The 16,148-nt window shown below is 49.2% G+C and overlaps 7 protein-coding genes across 7 annotated transcripts; 1 reads left to right on the plus strand and 6 right to left on the minus strand.

Moving 5' to 3' along the window:
• Positions 1–2,500: 2,500 nt before the first annotated feature.
• Positions 2,501–3,320, minus strand: N7537_005057 (uncharacterized protein; the record flags this gene model as incomplete). Its single annotated transcript, XM_056896114.1, has 2 exons — positions 2,501–2,892; positions 2,945–3,320. 2 exons carry the CDS (start codon positions 3,318–3,320, stop codon positions 2,501–2,503), a joined length of 768 nt encoding a protein of 255 aa, XP_056755862.1.
• Positions 3,321–4,568: 1,248 nt separating this feature from the next.
• Positions 4,569–6,156, minus strand: N7537_005058 (uncharacterized protein; the record flags this gene model as incomplete). Its single annotated transcript, XM_056896115.1, has 3 exons — positions 4,569–5,723; positions 5,800–6,095; positions 6,144–6,156. The coding sequence occupies 3 exons, from the start codon at positions 6,154–6,156 to the stop codon at positions 4,569–4,571; spliced, it is 1,464 nt and encodes a 487-aa protein (XP_056755863.1).
• A 552-nt stretch (positions 6,157–6,708) lies between these two features.
• Positions 6,709–8,260, minus strand: N7537_005059 (uncharacterized protein; the record flags this gene model as incomplete). The annotated part of the gene is made up of 2 exons (XM_056896116.1): positions 6,709–7,830; positions 7,910–8,260. The coding sequence occupies 2 exons, from the start codon at positions 8,258–8,260 to the stop codon at positions 6,709–6,711; spliced, it is 1,473 nt and encodes a 490-aa protein (XP_056755864.1).
• A 1,090-nt stretch (positions 8,261–9,350) lies between these two features.
• On the minus strand, positions 9,351–10,416 carry N7537_005060 (aromatic alcohol reductase; the record flags this gene model as incomplete). Its single annotated transcript, XM_056896117.1, has 2 exons — positions 9,351–10,295; positions 10,351–10,416. The coding sequence occupies 2 exons, from the start codon at positions 10,414–10,416 to the stop codon at positions 9,351–9,353; spliced, it is 1,011 nt and encodes a 336-aa protein (XP_056755865.1).
• Positions 10,417–10,850: 434 nt separating this feature from the next.
• N7537_005061 (MFS transporter) lies at positions 10,851–12,425 on the plus strand (the record flags this gene model as incomplete). The annotated part of the gene is made up of 1 exon (XM_056896118.1): positions 10,851–12,425. The coding sequence occupies one exon, from the start codon at positions 10,851–10,853 to the stop codon at positions 12,423–12,425; it is 1,575 nt and encodes a 524-aa protein (XP_056755866.1).
• A 59-nt stretch (positions 12,426–12,484) lies between these two features.
• Positions 12,485–14,149, minus strand: N7537_005062 (uncharacterized protein; the record flags this gene model as incomplete). The annotated part of the gene is made up of 1 exon (XM_056896119.1): positions 12,485–14,149. The coding sequence occupies one exon, from the start codon at positions 14,147–14,149 to the stop codon at positions 12,485–12,487; it is 1,665 nt and encodes a 554-aa protein (XP_056755867.1).
• A 497-nt stretch (positions 14,150–14,646) lies between these two features.
• On the minus strand, positions 14,647–16,038 carry N7537_005063 (amine oxidase, flavin-containing superfamily; the record flags this gene model as incomplete). The annotated part of the gene is made up of 1 exon (XM_056896120.1): positions 14,647–16,038. The coding sequence occupies one exon, from the start codon at positions 16,036–16,038 to the stop codon at positions 14,647–14,649; it is 1,392 nt and encodes a 463-aa protein (XP_056755868.1).
• Positions 16,039–16,148: the final 110 nt, after the last annotated feature.

The following is a 16,148-nucleotide window of genomic DNA, read 5'->3' on the forward strand; positions in this document are numbered from 1 at the left end:
TTATCAGTGGTATCCCTGCTATGTTTCACTCATTTTCCATGTGTGTACCTGCATAGAATGTTGGAGGATAAAACACATATTATTTAATTTACAGCACAATCTAACCTCGAAACTGGCTAACACATCCAAAAGTCAAAGACGGGAAGTGAGGTTAGTGTGTTCGGGCTAGGCTTCTCAAGGTCAGTAAATTTTCCCCACAAGTGTTTAGTAATAGATATCACCAACCTTGGAGGCTCCTCTAGCCATGATAAGGAGTCTTGGCCAAGTATAGCCCGCCAACAAGGTTGATTTAGTCCGAGGGTTTGATTCGTATGAGATCTACAATAAGGAATCGCTGTTAACTTGGTGAATGGGCTGATGGCTAAGATTCTAAAAATATTATTTGAGAGGCGTAAAAAGGTTACCACTACTCCGTACATAGTTATGCTTTTATAACGGAGGCGTTACGGCTCAGGAAACAGAGTTTTTAGAGCCTATCTGAGCGCAAAGATTTCTCTTTTTACTTTGGGAGGCAAACGCTAAAAAAATTTGAAATTGAAATTAAAATAAACTCAACCCACTTACACAAAGTCTCTTATCAGTACAGATTACAGTTTATGTCGAGATAGTGCACGGACCGGACGGTAGATCAACTCATTCCCGAGGTCGGACCTTGGCCAGAACGACTAGAACTTCCAAGAGCTTCCAACATATCTATCTTCGCAAAATTCCGAGTCGTGAAGCAAAATCCCGAGGCCGTGCACGACGCTCTTCAATAACATTTGCGCCCCGTTTAACGGGTAGTGGTTAATATCAAGATTAAGGTTTTATTTGAGTAACTTAGAATTGCTGTGGCTTTCAAACGTTCAAATGTAAAATTCTCCCTATTATCAACATTGAGATTTGTTAGTTAGGAATCTTAACTAACTTCATATTTTGGGGTTTACTATCCCCTTAATAGTCTTAAGAACCTTGGTAGGTTATATATTTCGGTTTCGGTTCGAAGCCGGGACATATGCTTAGGGAGTCCTCGAAAGGTATATTTGAGGCATTATAGACATATACTACTATGTAGGCTGTCAATGTTTGTGAGGGTAGAAGCCTATCAGAATATGATAATTGATAGACATTGGAAGTAGTTAGAGAGCAAAGACCTCTAGAATAACCGGCTACAGCTTTTGTTTGTTGTATACTACGCCGATTAGACATTAGCGTCGGTAATAGAGATGAAAGCCCTTCGGCCTAATCAAAGTAAAAGTACGTCCACGGGTTACATCCTACAACAAGCATGGACCCCATGTCTCGTTTCTTTGTAAAGAACTTCCCTATACCTAGCACCTCAAGGGAAATAATTGATATGCTCAAAAACCAACTTCCTAAGCTCCGGTCATCTATCATCCTCCACCTTATTATTTCCCTCACGCCAGTATAAGAATGAGACACAGCCCCTGTACTCTCTGCTATGTACTCTCATCCTTGCCTTCCTGTCGTTACTTTCTATCGAGGCTTTCTATCAATTCACCGAATCTATCAAGATAGACCAAAGGAAAATCGTTTCACGACGCAGTCCCTTCCGTGCCACGTTTTGGATAACATCCATTCTCCTGATGCATTTGCTAAACGCCTACACGACTCCTCCACAACCCGCACCTCAGAACGAACGAGGATGTGGAAAGATATAGGATGGAAAACTAGGTGCAGTTGCAAGTGAATGTGCGCTCTGTAGCCGATATGGAACAGATATGCTGTGAGTAGAGGCAATGCCGCCGATGCTGTAAGTGTGTCCTCTTTCCCTGCATGTGCTAATATACCCATGGGGACTTAATTAATAAGCTCGAAGCAATTATAGTTGGTCACCGTGGTCCTCCAGTGTCACAGGCAGGGCATAATTACGGGTACACAACGAGCCACATCCGGCTATCGGATTCTAGGCAGTCATTATTTTCCCGATTGGGGCGCTGCCGCTTTACGTGCTCAAGGTCTCCCTCACTGAGTACTCGGTGTATATTTCACAGCGCAGAGTGGTCACTTACATACATAGTGAACGCTCGCTCAAAGTGTGTTTATTAATGTTCAAACAATGTGGCTTGACTGAGCTCGGGAGCGGGAAGTGTGCATGAAGCGCTAAGAAAATCTACTTCCCATGATATTGCTGGATTTGAGATAGAATTAGAATACCTTTAATAGCACAATTGTGGCAAAGGTTGGATGCTTCAACCATGGAGACTATTAGGACAAAATGGAGTACGTATCTCGGATGTGTAAATGTGTGATAAGACAAACAAGATACAGCAGGCTCGGTGGGTTTCTTTTAATAGCGATTAGGATACTCCATTGACTAGAAATATGATGCCAGCAGGCATGTCTCTGCTCGAATACACTCCATTAAATAACATGAAAGCCAAGATAAAGCGATTAGATGAGTGAAGCTGGCTAAACGCTGGAGTGCCTAGGGTATATCATCGACAAATTCATCATGTAGCGCCCTGCCAAAGAATATTAAGATAAATGTAATACCCTTTCATCGACCCTCTCCAGATTCCGGCAACTCGTGGACAGTATCTTTGTGGCTAGGTAGCTCTGAGACAGAACCTCGGCCGTCTAACTCGCTCGGTATGCCCGGGGGCTGAAGAGACTCGTGCTGCAACATTGATGCTTCGGTGATGGGCATCTGCGTTTGGGGTGATTGCTTCTGTCGGCGACGACGCATGAAATACCAAAGCAAGGCGAGAATGATTGCTAACCCGGCAACACCGCCAACAACACCACCTGCGATAGCGCCAGTATTGGAACTGGAAGAGCTACTCGATGTTGGGGGGCTGCTAGATGTTGGGGAACTGCTTGATGTCGGGGAGCTGCTTGATGTTTGGGGGCTGCTTGATGTCGGCGAGCTGCTCGGTGTTGGGGTCGTGCCTGGTTATGTCAGAATTGAGCGCATGCCAAGTAAGCAGGACTTGAGTCTTACCAAGTGAAACTGGGCTTAATGACGTCCTACTCTCAATATCAAGATCCTGTTCTGTCCCACACCCAACACCTCCCTCAGTCCTATTAAACCCGTATTGGTCCTGGTCACAACAGAAATATCCGCCATCATAGTTTTGGTAAAGATCCCAGGTTGCGTTGGCGCAGTGTGCTGGTTTACTGATATCCGATCTGCAGTCTTTTTTATCTGGACAACATATCCCTGTGTTTTGGTCGCTGCAAGTGTCGTTGGTGGGGCAGCATCGGTAGAAATGTTGAGATGTTACAGGATCCTTCCCTGCATCGGTCTGGCATTCTCCTCTAAGGCAGATGCCATCTCTGCGTATGGCGAATCCGTACGGGGGATCATAGTCGGTCATGATAGGGAAGAAAGAAATAAAATTCCGAACAAAACGATGATTAAGAAGAGTAGAAGTCGCGCGTGATGTATATTAATCAAAGGCCAGGAACATAGGACAGAAGGAAACAATGACCTAGTTTAGAAGATGTTGAAATTAAGTGCTAACCGAAGCGAGGGAAACAGACGGGAGAGAGGAGCTGATCTAACCCAGGGGAAGTTTTAATAGAGGGGCCCTGCGCTCGAACAGACCCTACACTTAAGGCTATATTGGGGCCGCCTTGGCATTGATTATCGCGGAGTTAACCTTGGCAAAGCTGGTTTCCTAGGCAGACCACAACAGACAACCTTCTAGTCCAGACTGCCGAAAGTAGTGTGTGCATTCTTTCAATATGACTGCCTTTGTTCGTGGATCAATAACGCGAATGCCATGAGAAACACTTTCGTGAGGGCGGAAGGTAGACCGGAACAAAGCTGCCGGGGCAGTGGGGCCCCTTGGGCACGGCCACCCGTGCAGCACTGCAGAAGGCAAAGATCAACAATGGTCAAATTAGGGGGAAAAGACAGCAATTCGGATAATTATCGAATGGACTCTGAATAGGCAGAGCCAGCTCTCTTTAAAAGAACAAATACTATGTAATGCCAAATAATTTCCATTTCCATCGAAGTTGAAAAGTAGTGTGCGGCTGAGAGGTAACAGGGCCGAGCATCGACCGCGGGAAGACACAAGGTTGACAGCCCAGGGGTAAAGGCTAACCCAAAAGGGCAATTCATAAGTATTCTGCAGAGTATACTCCGCGCTCACCCTGTTGTATTCTGTCGCATGCTACGGAGTATATAGAAATGTCAAAATGTTGTGCTATACCGCTTACAACTAAAAGGACCGTAGCCCTCGGCGTTATGGTGTAATTCTAAAAATTAGATTCGCGTAAAGATATGGGTCTTCCCACGCTCTACTTGCAACCTAGTTCTCGGGTATTTTAATATAAGGCGCTTCTTTAATATCTGTATGAAGAAATATAACTAGTTTTAATATCGAGATAATAAAGAAACTAGGGCTCATACCGCGGCAATTCTATAGAATACTTTAAACCGATATAGGCTGTGCTGTGCTACAACGGTATATACTTTATAGAAACTAATATCTTTGATTTGGTTAAAACCGCGAGTAACTAGACGCACTTCACAACGGCTGGCAATTTTCTGACCCTGGCTGTTATGCCCATCTGCAGACCTCCGCGCAGTTCGGTTACCTATTATGTCAATGAACTCATTCGTACGACATGAGTACACTGCCCATCTTCCAGGCTCCTCCAAGCGACATGTTGCAAACTCTGTCGGTTGCCACGATGGCCCTCCATGCTCCTAAACCGTAGAACTCGCCGTTCATAGAGTAGTAGGTCCCTACTCGTTGGCACCTTTTCACGCCAATCTCCTCGTCCAAGAACATGTCTCCTTCAGCTTGCTTGACAATTCGTTGGACAACGTATGTCGTTCCGTCTGAAGTCAATTCCGGCTTCTGCAAACCGTCAAGAACTTCCTCCCACTCAGAAATCTCCAGCTCATCGCCAAACTTGATTCCTTGTCCACGGCCCCCGCGTACCGGCTTGATGATGAAGTCATCCTTAGCCAAATCCCCCTGTCGGTACAAGTCAAGAAGCTGCTTTGCTTCCTGCGATCCCGGAATGATGGTAGGCACGATTCGAGTGCGAAGCAGGATGGCTTGCGCCTCTGTCAAGACACGATGTTTTGTAACTAGGTCATCCAGCTCCTGGTGGATAATTCCCAAAATACGCTTGTCGTGAACGATAAGTCGGCTGCGGGTATCATTGGCCCCGTGAAGTGCTAAATAGCGACGGGCTTCGGGATCTAGGGCCGAATACTCATCCACTGCCATCTGAAGACCCGCTTGGTGAATCAATTCTAGACTTTGGTCTTCCTGATCACCTGGAGAGGCCGCTGCACTGGTGGACCGGGTACAGTAAAGGGCATAACCAGTCTCCGAAGTAGCATCAGGCACTAGACGCAGATCCTCAGGTCTCACCGAGCGGGGCCTTATTCCGGTTCTTTGCTCGACCCAATTGAGGAACGCCTCCATTATGCTCGATCGACCGCGAGCCGAAAGAAAGTGCTCGGATTGAAGCAAATGGATGGGGAGTTTGGGATTGAACAACGTGAAATAAGCTTCGATCATGTGGTCATTATTCACGGGTATATCAACGAAGGATGGCTTTGCCTCTTCACTGGCTAAACCCTTATGGATCCAAGATGCCAGGTCAACGCCAAGAGAGAAAAACCTAGCGTTGATTTCGCACATTGCGAATCCATCCTTTTCATCAGCAGGGATGAGTAAGTCTGGTCTCCAAGTACCCTGGTGTCCTTCATATGCATGCTCTGGATGCGTTTCACAATGATTAGATAGCCACTGTTCAAGAAGTTTGCTGTCAGCAAATTATCTTAAACAATGAGTATCGTTCTATAGTATATAGGTGGTAGAATACCTGTAACAACTCTTCCTCATGCTGCTCAAGTGGCATGCGGGTAGGAAAGGCAGCCTCTTTGTCCGTGAACCACCGCTGCACAATATTATTCAAGGCAATTGAAAGAGCATTATGGAACAGCCTTAGATCGATTAAGAATTGATCAGAGACCAATATAGGGTTTGGAGCCATGTAGCGCAGTTCATATGGTAGATTTGCAGGCCCTCCGGTATACTGGAAAATGACACGGTAGAAGGCATCCTCTGCCCGTTTTCGATCTTCATGCGATGCATCGATCGCCGATACCAGCCTTCCCTCTTTCTTAGAGGCACTTAGGCATACTTGTAGCGGCTGGCATGACTTACTAGACTGATTCATGGTGAAGATAATAAAGACTTAGGATATTGGGCAGATGTGAGTGTCGAGGGAATTGATGCTCAAGACTTTCAGATCTAGCAATGAGAGATTGGAGATTGAAGCTTGGAATATGCCCGCTTATGCCACATTCAGTAAGGAGGGGTTAAACATGCGGTCAGCTTGCTATCGCAAGCTGCATATGGGCTACACATACTCCTTACGATGTGCTCCGTAAGTCAGATACGTGCTTTGTTTTGTTTTTGTTTTTGTTTTTTTGTTTTTTACCCGTGGAGTAAAGTTTGCTACAAACAAATGCTCTATTCGAACTCACCACACGGTGCGAGAAATGATTAATAGTGGATAGGTCTGTTTCAAACCATGGTCTCCCAGGTACGTAGCTAGCAGCAGCATTACATGTGTATTGAGGTGGTATAGATCTCATGTACATCCCTTGGAAACTTATTTTTGAAATTGGTTTAGTCTGTTCGTTGGCATTAATAGGGTTTTCTCTCTCTTTCATTTCTTTCATTTTCAACAGACAACCGATAGATCGATCCACAGGACTATCGCCATCTAGATTTCTGCAGTTATAGCCGAGGGCACGAGGACACATCCACCGCTGAAAACATTGCAGATCTTTCCATTTCCCGTGCGCCAAGGTCCCAACCCAACAAAGCGGCCGTTCACAGAATAATATGTGCCAACCACTTGACTATTGGCCATTGTTCTATCTTTTCCTGCAACAATATCGAACTTTGGCTGCTGCACATATGGTTGAAGGACATATGATGTTCTGTCTGCCCGAATGGTTGGATCTTGCATCCTAACCAAGACTGCTTCCCATTCTTCTGCGGAAAGCTCATCTCCAAATAGATGACCATCACCGCGGCTAGCACGAGCTGCCTTGAGCATAAAACTATTCTTCAAGGCGTCTCCCTGGTTGCTGTTGCTGTGCAAAATTTGCTTCAGTTCTGGAGATCCCGGCAAGATCGTATGCACAATTCCTTCCCGGATAATTCGAGCTTCATCGGGGGTGAGGACCGCATGTTTCTCAACAAGATGATTTAGCTCCTGCAGAATGATGCCAAGAAATCTCTGGTCATTCACAAATAGGCTAGTACGGAGATCATTGAGCGAAATCTTCGCCAGATGACGAAGCATGTTTAGCGGAAGAAGGCTGTACTCCTCAGGAAATAGCGCCAAAGCTACCTGATAGACCCGCTCTGGCTCCTTTCCCTCTTCATGTCCGTGTGGCTTGCAATAAAGAGCGAAACCGGTAGAAGAAGAGGAGTCAGGCGTCAATTGTAGGTCCGAGACGTTCACCAACTTAGGCCGTGATTGAGTCTTCTGTTCAGCTAACAGGGCGAACTCTTGTCTTTCGAGGTAGTCTCTTCCCCTAACAAGATGTATCGGCAAGTCAAGATTGAAGTGGTCGAACAAGCCGTCCACCAAAGTTTTGAAATCACCCGCTGGCTCAATGATGGAGTCTGACCCTAACAGTTCCTTCATAATGCCATGCTTGTATGCAGTATGAATTATGGCGTTGTAAGGTGTCCGACTGTTTATCTCACAGACCTGGAACCCTGGCCCCGAGGTTGAATCCTCATTATGTGTCAACAGGAAGTCCGGTCTCCAGTTACCCAGACAGTCTGCGAAAGCAGGCATTGAATTGTTCTTGCTTTGCTCATCAATCCACTTTTCAGATTTAGCACCCTCCCGGTCAAAGTAATTGAATGTCTCTGCCTCTTATTTGAAGTAAGCAAGGGTAACGCACCTTCAGAATCTCTTCCGCACGGGGCTCGAGGGGCATTCTAGAGGGGAAATCGGAGGCGCTGTCCTCCCACCATCGTTCCACGATATTCACAATGGATTTGGTTAAGACCTCATGGAACTCCTGCAGCCGTAGAAAAAAGCCTCTATCGCTCAACATCGGATATACTGAGATATCTTGCTGGTTGGGGTCCACCCCCGGTTGCGCTGTGGAGTGATCAACTTTTCGCCACGTCATTTCATCTCGAATTTTGTCCACGTCTTTAGCATCTAAAGCCGGAACTAAGCGGCTTTTTCCAAGAACTGCTGACCAGCAGACTTGCTGGTGTCGAGGCGACGGGTACAGGCTGCCCATGTTCACTATCTCGGGGTGCGTCGAGTGAAATATGGGATCAGGGAAGGGGATCAAAGGTCGACACCTAGCCTATGCTCTTGAGCCTGTGTATCGATCAAGGTGTTCAAGGCCAATTTATGAGAGAGAGAAAAAAAAAGAATTCCCCTTGACCGCACCTTTCTTTTGCCTTCTGATCTGCAGGCCTAGCTGGCTATGGATTCAAAAAAGAAAGAGAAAAAAGTGTCTGAGGGCACATAGATGCGGTAGACATCATTAAGGACGTGTACCACTCATAAACATGCCTCTAAGCACTCACACCGACATTAAAAAGCTAAAATGTCATACGGCTTCTCTCCAGGAATCCTGAAAAAAGTACGTGTAGCCCGTGACCGGCTTCCAGCTCCCTGCTCCCTTGCCTCCATGAATCCTAGTTGCGTTCCGTTTGAAGGAGACCCAGGAAGTACGGACGAATCAATCCAGTCTGTAACAAAGTGCCTGCGTAATAAAGTTTTTACATTTCTATTTTACTTCTCAGAATACACATGTTTAGTTTTACCATGTGACGCTTGATATGTCCAAAGTCAGTCAACAGGAAACGGAGGGATGACCAGGCGACTCGAACCACACAGGCCAATGATGTCTCACATTTTCCACCTCTATTTTGACTTGGAAATCGGGTCTCTGCAGCAACCTTTACCAGGGGACGCTCGTTCTAGACCTGTTGGGGTCTTGTAGGAGTTCTTCAGGAACTGAAAATACTCCAGGGTCCTAATGGCTCAGGTATGAAGCAGTAATTTCGGTAATGACAGTTAGATCAAATGTTAGTAATTGATTCTGTAACTGGAGTGCGGGACGACTTACAAATTGGGAAAGAGGCGATGGTTGCCGTAGTCACCTTGTAGCATTCGCCTTCTACGCTTGGTCTTTTGATATCGCAAGAACGAAATATCCAGTGCCATTACCTCCTTGTATCAGTAGTAAGCGAGATTATATATGGATATTAAAACATGTGAAATCCAGGGTCCGCCGTTTACAACTAGAAAATGAGGATCTGTGAAAAGGACTGGATTCAAATACTGAAACGATTTCAAAATTCTAAAAATGTATATCTCTATGAAGCCATGCGCTCCGCACGGCTCTGCAGCGCCTTGACCATGTCAATTCCGACCTGGGTAGCCTCATCCAACTTCTCCTCCGGCAAGCCCAACAGCTCGTTCTGTGCCTTGTCAGAGTGGTTGCCGGCATCCTCCGGGAAGAACGCTCGCGCGTAGAGCAGCTTAGCAAACCCAGCCATGTTGCCGGTCTTGACCAGCCCCAGACCATCTGCGTATCGCTTGTGGGCATCCTCCTGGGTAATCGTCCAGTCGGCGTCTGTCGTGCCAGTCACGCGCTTGACGCTCTCAAACATCTCGTTCTGGCTGACGACAAAGCTCTTGAGGTAGACGGGCTTGTTGAGCCAGCTCGAGAGAGTCAGACTCTTGTCGTTTTCGTCATCCGGAAGCACCTTTAGGCTGAGCACATTCGCAACAGCGCGACCGACCTGGGCCAGAGTCGAGACTGAAGTCTTGGTGTTGCCATCGCCGTAGATCGTCAGTTCTTTCTTGTCAAAGTCGAACCCGAAGCGCGCCGACCCGCCCGCTAAGCTGTAGTCGTACCAGAATCCACAGCATACGGTGATCCACTTCATGCCCAGCTTCTCGATCTCGTCTCGGTTAGCCTGGGCAACGGGTCCGAGCATGACATCCTGGCCGAACTTGACATGCTCAATGTCGCCGGCGTATCCGTTGGGCATGATGTAGGGGACTCCTGCCTTGGCAGCCGCCTGGACGAGCTTGCTGTGTGTGTCGCGGGGCGCAGTGGGGGCGACAGTAATAATAAAGAACTGTTGGCCCTTGAGGGCATCGACAATGGATGCCTCATCGCTGTAGTCGACGGGGGCGACAACGACACCCTCGGGGAGTTTGTTGGAGCTGTCTTTGCGCGAGAGGGCAGTGACAGTGTGTTTTCCAGTTTTAAGGAGGGCAGCAGCGAGAACAGAGCCAACAGTACCTCCGGCCTAGTAAGTTTGTTAGTCTCATCCTGTATTTTACTTGGGGGAGGCGTTTACATACACCGACAATGGCGACTCTCTCAATGGCGTTGGTGAAGCCGGCGGGCTGATCCTTAGCGTATGACATTTTGCTTGAGTGATGTGTGTGAATTGATCTGGATTGGATTGAATGAACCAAGACTCAATTGCAGCTGAATCATGATTAATTTATATTAATTCTGGCTTATGATCTCCGCCGCAGCAGCCGCACTGCGGCCTGAAACTCCGCAATAGCGGCGCTCAACTTCGTAACTCCGCAATAGCCGCACGATGTTCACCCCGAGCGGAGTTAAGTTGTTGAATCAAAGAAACCATCGGAGCATCTTCCCACCCATTTCCCCTAGTGTCAGACGGCCGAGTGTGGTCTAATCGTGACTCGGAGTAGACAGATTTGACTCGAGCATAGCCTCATGATCAGATATACTCCATTCGCAAACCCCATCCCTACCTTTTCTACAACGAGTCTACTAAGATTCGCTCCCCAGGCCCGTGATTGTCAACAATCATCATTTCACAGTGAAAATGTCCTCTGAACAACCCTCACAAGCGCTACCCAGCGAACCTGAAGCCCCGAGTGAAGTCCGTGAAGACTGTGAAGACCGTCAGTACAGCGAAGATGATTCCAAAGTCGCACGTCCCAAGTCCCTCCCCAGCGAGGTCCTCTTTGTCGCCATCATCTGTTCCTCGCAGCTTCTCACTCAAGCCGGCCTTGCCCTCAGCATCGTCCCTCAACACATCATCGGACGCTCCTTTGACATCGACGACCAGCCTGGCAAGCTGAGCTGGTTCTCCTCTGGATACTCTCTCACCGTCGGCACCTTCATCCTCATCGCAGGCCGCTTCGGTGATGTCTTTGGGCACAAGCCGTTCTTCGTAGGCGGCTATGTCTGGTTTGCCTTATGGTCTTGTCTCGCCGGTGTTGCTGTGTATAGCGGCCCCGGCTTCTTCATCTTTTGCCGTGCCATGCAGGGAATCGGCCCGGCTTTCCTACTCCCCAACGCCATCGCTATTGTCAGTCGCTGCTACGAACCGGGCCTTCGTCAAAACATGATTTTCTGCCTGTTCGGGGCCACTGCTCCTGGCGGCTTTTTGCTTGGTGCTGTCTTCTCCAGTCTGATTTCTCAGAGACTCTGGTGGCCTTGGTCGTATTGGGTCCTGTGCTTTGCGTGCCTCTTGCTGGCTGTCTTGGGCTTCTTCGCGATTCCCGCAACCCCAGCCCCGAGAACCCCAGAGTCTGAAAGCTCCAGTGTCTGGAAGCGCGTCGATGTCGGGGGCTCCGTCACCGGTGTAGCCGCCCTCGTCCTTTTCAACTTTGCCTGGAACCAAGGCCCCGTGGTCGCCTGGACGACACCATATACCTACTTCATCATGATCATCGGCATCCTCGTCTTTATCGTCTTCGTCCTGATCGAGAAGAGAGCAAGCCACCCGCTGATTCCCTTCGGCGTCCTGCGCATCGATTCCGTCTTCACTCTGGCCTGCATCGGCGCCGGCTGGTCCAGCTTTGGCATTTTCGTCTTCTACACGCTGAACCTCCTCGAGGTCCTCAGGGAGCAAACGCCCCTTCTCACATCTGCACAAATGACGCCTATCGCCATAAGCGGGCTATTTGCTGCGGGCGCCACGGGCCTACTTCTAAACAATTTCCGCGCGTCGACAGTTATGCTGGTCTCCATGACCTTCTTCCTCATCGGGGGTGTCATCTTCGCGACGCTGCCTGTGGACCAGATCTACTGGGCGCAGACGTTCGTGGGGATCATTGTCCTTCCATGGGGCATGGATTCGTCGTTTCCCGCTGCCACGATTATCCTGAGTCGAGCTATGCCGCGCGAGCATCAGGGTCTGGCTGCGTCGCTGGTGACTACATTTGTCAACTATTCCATCTCCATTGGGCTTGGTTTTGCCGGTACTGTCGAGAGCCAGGTCAATGGTCAAGGGAAGAATGTCTTGCAGGGCTACCGAGGGGCGTTTTACATGGGAGTTGGGCTCGCCGGGTTAGGTGTAGTTGTTGCCCTGCTTTTCTGTTTTGCGGAACGGTTTCATATCAAGATAGAAAGGGTGCAAGAAAAGACCAATTCGCAGGAAACGCTGGTTTAGATCTCGGTGATGCAATAATGTTTCGTTGGATTCCTTGAAGTGTTGCTTCTGCTGTTAATTTACATCATCTCAATGTCGGGAAACATCGACAGATATGGCTCCACGAGAAACTGGTCCCAGTCCACCCCCCAGCCAACAAGATCTGGCACAGTGGTGTTGGGCTCGGGTTCCGGTGGGGTTTGAAAGGCTTCGTATCCTGCCTCGACAGCCTCCAGCTGCGAAATTTCCTTTCGTTTCTTCGCTATATTAAGACTGAGAAGATGCCGTGCTATAGAGAGTGCCTGTCGGGTGAGTGCTGTATCCGTTGCCCTGACAAGATTCTCCAGCCTCTTAAAAGCAGCAGGAATGTGGGCGGACGAGGCTGGGGTGTCGATGGCCAACAAGATACAAGTATACTGGAAGACACTGCCGATAACATTCCATAGTAGACGGCCTTGGCTGGCGAGCTGCTCAGCTGCCTCTAGTCCATCCCTACCGCTATCGATGACAACCTGGATGGTTTCATCCGTGATGCCTGCCTTGAACTGGTAGATACGTCGATAGAAACAGAATGCGAGGTCCGCCTTGGTGGCGACTAAGAACGAATGCGTGAAATCTAGTTTGCTCAATGCCGTAAGACGCTCGGATAGCTCCTCCCTTGGAGATGAAGGCTGAGAGTCAAGTTGGAACGGAGAGTTCGGCGACGGGATAATCTGGATGATTCGCACAAACTGGTCGGCAACAGATCCTGGGGTTGCAATAATCGCCTGCGTAGTCACGGCTGCAAATGTCACTGCCGACCGATCGCACTCGTAGGACAGCATCTGGTGTCCGGCCCATAGGATCCAGAAGATACGCCTCAGCCGGTCCGCATCATGGCCAAGAGCAGCGGCATTAGCGACAGACGCTATACGTTGGATGTTTTCTTCCTTATGCAGCCCGACGACTTCGCAGAGGTGCATAAGCGTACAGGAGGCGACCCAGGCACTACTAGGCCGGGATGTGGCTCGGAGATAGAATAACCGCATGCCCCACGCGATGATATGATCGACGCTCAGCATCCGTATCGAGGCCGGATCATCGAGAATAGATTTCGCGTACTGTAGTAGGTCCGACTCGCGGGAGTACCTAACTGAAGAGAGGAAGGATCCGACTGCAGCAACACTAGCGGCTATAGCACCAAAGGCGACCGGCGGACTGCCGGGCCCATGATAATACTCGCGACACCGCTGAGCATAGATCCTGGGGTCAATGACATCTCCAATGGAGCCCATTGCAGAGAAGTACACGTCCGAGTAAAAGGCGAGGTTGTCCTCGGAGATCAGGCTGTCCAGCAAACCATACGTGTTGGAAGCCTCTTCCGGGCGGATGCCAAAGTTGTACGCAGTTGAATTGATCTTGGGAGGGTTGGCAGACCCGAGAGCCAGGCCTAATATATGCGGGAAGGCCATGGCTGCCGATGCGCCGGTGTACCTGGACTTGTGCTCCTCGAAGATGCCGGGGCTCTTGCCAGTGGACGGGCTGCCTTCATTTACCACGGGGGGTTGGATCTGCATGTTACGTCCCTCGAGAACAGCGCGCTTGGCGACTGGGGGATCCGCAGTCCCGGTGATGTCGTCGTCGTACCTGCATTGATACTGGTAGGTGGAGCACGTTCCACACGGATACTCCCCATCGCATTTTCGCTTGCGCTGGTGGCACGGATTGCAAGCTTTTCGAGCACGTTTACGCTTGTTTGTGGACATATTGAGAGTTTTATGTCATGATGGCATTTTGAAGATGAAACACTTGATGGACTGAAAGAACTTGTCAAACTAGAGGGGGTGGTATTTTACCACTAAGGACAGGGTTATTCATCAACTCTCCTTTCTCTGTATGGTAAACGGGGTACACTCGGCATACCGGCGTCGTAACACGTTAGGAACGACTCCCAAGATCTGATGACGTTTTAACAGCAAGATCCAGCTAGAACACAACAGTGTATCTCCGTGGGACACCTTAATACTAGTACATACGAGTATCCGTCAATCCTACAGAACTCAAAGTTCAGAAGCCGGAGACAAAAGAAAGACAAAAGATACGCTGACTCAGCAGGATGACTAAGCTCATAGAAACAGAAGCTGTTAACTAGTGAAATTAATTACAATAGTTAGTGGTATATATACCCCTGAATTAGAATATATCTCAAAGCAAGTGCTGAAAACCCATGTACGATCTAAACAATTTAAACAGTGTAGGTACATCAAGACCGAGCAGCGTCAATAATTTCCGGAAGTATGTTGCGAGTGTTGTTCCAGATCTGAGTCGAGCCAACAACAAACAGCGAGCTGATATACCAAGTGTTCCTGTGGCCCTGGAGGCCCTTCATCTTGCCATACCAGCCGTTCGCAATGTCGCTAGTTGGGGGACTCAAATGGAACGGCGAGTAATCCACAAAGTCTTGAAACGTTGGCTCCACAGCCTCGGTACCGCTCTCACTCTGCAGCCACTTGATGGTGCTTCGAGTAGCTTCCTCGATTTCCTCCTGTGTCTGAGGGTTGACCGAGTTGTACCAATAGAAAAAGTACCCAGGAGAAGCTGAACCAGCAATCTCTACCACCCCAGGAAGACTGGCGACGTGGTACGGTGTGTTTTGGCCGACGTTGGTGTAAGCAACTCCCGCCTCAAGCCCGGTATTGTTCATAACGCCTGCGTAGTAGTGCTTGCCAGAGAGCTTGCTCAGGATGGAATGTTCCTGCTGGTCGAGAGCAAAGTACTTGGCGTTGTCCAGGACCGGCGGCATGGCAATGATGAGCTGCTTAGCTTTGATGAGCTTCCTGCCAGAGGGAGTTTTGACCACGAGTCGTACGCCGTCCTTGCGGGAGGATCCACGCTGAGCTGCAATGATGGAGGATTTCAGCAAGACATGCTCTTTCAACTCGGCCAGGGCGTTGTCGTAAATCTGGGAGTTGTAATGAGTGGCACTGCGAACCGCTCCCCCGGTGTTCTCCGCCAACTCAATGTGATTGCCGTCGTTAAAGATGGCCAGCGCGGTGGTGTCCAGGGGATTGCCAGGGGTCGCTGGCCATAGCAGACCTGCCTCAGCCGATCCAGAGGAGAGTTTCTGCTTCTCGGCAAACTCCGGCCAGGTCAGAAGCAGCTCTTCAGGCACATTATCCGGCAGGTTATTGAGATCGTCGAGGAAAGGATACTTGTTGAGCACGGCCACATAGTCGCTCTCGATAGTCGGCCGGGTGTGGTTGGTAAGGGCCACTTTTTTGGTAAAGTCGTAGTACTTGGGGTTTCCGAAATCCGTGGGCTTAAAAGGCGTCAGAGGCGAGTTTAATCGCTTGAAAAAGTCACGGACGACGGGTGTATTTTCGTGGAGCTGCACGCCAATGTCGATGCTAGCCCCCGTGGCCTCGTCGCGGAAAGTCCGGGTGTTTCCACCAAGTCGGTCCGTCACTTCAACCACGGTGAAGGTCTTGTTCTGATCGGCGAGACTGATTGCTGCATAGGTACCTGCTGCTCCTCCGCCGATGATGGCAAAGTCCCGCTCGACAACGTCCTCTGCAGCATATGCCGACGGGTCGAATTGTTGACCGTGGACACAGGCAGCCAAGGCCCCGGCGACGAAGAAAAAGGTAGTCAACATGTTGGAACGATGAATGAAACTGATCAAGGCTGGCACTGCAAGTGCTGCGAGCGCCTTTTATACAAATACATCCTGGGGCTCTGACTTACTTTCCTCCGCAAGAAACTCCG

This window comes from Penicillium hordei (genome assembly GCF_028827395.1).
Source record: "Penicillium hordei strain IBT 12815 chromosome Unknown utg000002l_segment0_segment0, whole genome shotgun sequence".
Lineage (NCBI taxonomy): Eukaryota > Fungi > Ascomycota > Eurotiomycetes > Eurotiales > Aspergillaceae > Penicillium > Penicillium hordei.